At 60.9% G+C, this 1,683-nt stretch overlaps 1 protein-coding gene across 2 annotated transcripts; it reads right to left on the bottom strand.

Moving 5' to 3' along the window:
• Window positions 1-13: 13 nt before the first annotated feature.
• Window positions 14-1,662, bottom strand: NKIRAS2 (NFKB inhibitor interacting Ras-like 2). Of its 2 annotated transcripts, XM_009327014.1 has the most exons (4): window positions 1,516-1,639; window positions 1,176-1,253; window positions 1,012-1,078; window positions 419-601 (listed from the first exon to the last, which is right to left on the bottom strand). In XM_009327014.1, exons 1-4 carry the CDS (start codon window positions 1,607-1,609, stop codon window positions 505-507), a joined length of 336 nt encoding a protein of 111 aa, XP_009325289.1. In that variant the 5' UTR covers window positions 1,610-1,639; the 3' UTR covers window positions 419-504. The 2 variants fall into 2 exon arrangements, with proteins under 2 accessions (XP_009325288.1, XP_009325289.1); XM_009327013.1 differs by having other exon boundaries at window positions 14-601; window positions 1,012-1,253; window positions 1,516-1,662.
• Window positions 1,663-1,683: the final 21 nt, after the last annotated feature.

Here is a 1,683-nt window from a genome sequence, read left to right as displayed (position 1 = left end):
GGCTGATCCCCACTGGCTGGCCAGCCCCGTGCTGTGCCTCCCCTCTAGCAGCCTACAGCCCTCGGGTCTGCCAGCCCGCGCCTGGAGAGGGACGTCACTCAGTGAATTCTGGCTTTCCTGTAGCACCTCCAACATCTGTAGGGGCTGGGCAGCGAAAAGAGCAGTCCCTGCCCCCGTGCAGGGAGATGGGTCACCTCTCTCATCCTCAAAGACCATCCCCAGCCCTGGGACGCCGATTCCTTGTGCCACCGTGCTTCCCGCAGGCTTTGCAACACCAAACAGGCTCAGCAGGAGGTATGTGCAAGGGAAATAGGGAGGTGAGGAAGAGGAGGTGGCAATGGAAGGGAAGGGAAAACAAGGCTCAGCCATCCATGGATCCGCTGCCCTTGTTCTTGCGACTCAGGGGAAAAGCAGACTTGCTTTGTGGCTGCGTCATCTTACTGGCCAGGTAGATGAATGGCTCGATCAGTGTACGCCGGTCAGCCACGGACACCTCCCACAGCTTCACCTTCTCACCCTTGGCCCAGTGCTGGGCTGCGTCATGGTCCACCCGGCGCTGCTCCTGCAGGTCACACTTGTTGCCCAAAACCACGATGGTGACCTGTTCAAAAAAGGGTGAGAAGAATCCCTGAAGGTACCAAATGTAGAGCTGAATGGTGCTGCCTGGCTCTGCCTTGAAGGCCCTTGGTGCCAGGCCCAGTCCTGCAGCTAATTCCCCCTCCATGCTAAGGCCTTTTAAAACACCACATTTCCCAGCGCTCCCTTCTGGCAGCTTCCCCTCCTGTTCAGGTCTGTGTGTCTCAAACCAGCCCCAAAGTGGAAGGGCCTGTTGAGCACTCGAACACTCAGAAAGCATCCCAGGACAGTAGCCAGTTACAACTGAGAGTCTTACGGAACAGGGATCCCTGTCACCGTCTTGTGACAAGCTAGAGAAAAGGAGAGTCTCTGGGTGAGAACTTGAACAAGGGGAGCAGATCCCACTCTGCAGCCCCTTTCCCCTGGGGTACTCACCTCTTTCTTGTCTTTGGACTTGTCAATCTCCTTCTTGAGGAGCTCCACCCGCTTGAAGGACTCCTTGCTGTCAGTGCTATAGACCAGCACGTAGCCGTCCGTGCAGGAGAAGCAGTGCTTGGGAAGCTCCAGGCCGTCCCGCAGGCCCCGCGTGTCGTAGAAGCGCACCTGCTCACGCACCCCCCGGTCCGTCTCAATGGAGCCCACGTAAATGTCCTCCTGGGTCTCGATCATCTCAGAGCCTGCCAGAGAGGTGGGCAGGGGAGACATGGGCCCCTGGCCAGGGAGCTGACCCTGGCACAACCCAAACTGCCCTGCAGGGTGGCCTGGGGCAGGCCAGCGAAGTCTTCCCTCCACCCCCACCACTGTCATGTTTAGGGGGTCTCCGGGTACGGCCTTGCCCAAGGGGGCCAGGCCCTGCCCACCTGCAGCACGGGGCTGTCTGGCACCCAGCAGCGCAGCCAGGCCTCCGCCAGGCTCCCTCCCCGTCCCCCGCAGACTCACCAACCACATGGTTCCCGTACAGAAGCTGCTCCAGGATAGACGTTTTCCCGACGGAGGCCTGGCCGCACACAACCACCTTGCAGCTCTTCCCCATGCTGCCTCACCGAGGGCCGCTGCAGGAATCCGGCTGTCGGGGGAGGGCTGCGGGCCGGGGGGGCCGCCGGCGCT

Source organism: Pygoscelis adeliae, unplaced genomic scaffold (genome assembly GCF_000699105.1).
Source record: "Pygoscelis adeliae isolate BGI_AS28 unplaced genomic scaffold, ASM69910v1 Scaffold917, whole genome shotgun sequence".
Lineage (NCBI taxonomy): Eukaryota > Metazoa > Chordata > Aves > Sphenisciformes > Spheniscidae > Pygoscelis > Pygoscelis adeliae.
This window is presented reverse-complemented; position numbering and strand designations above follow the sequence as displayed.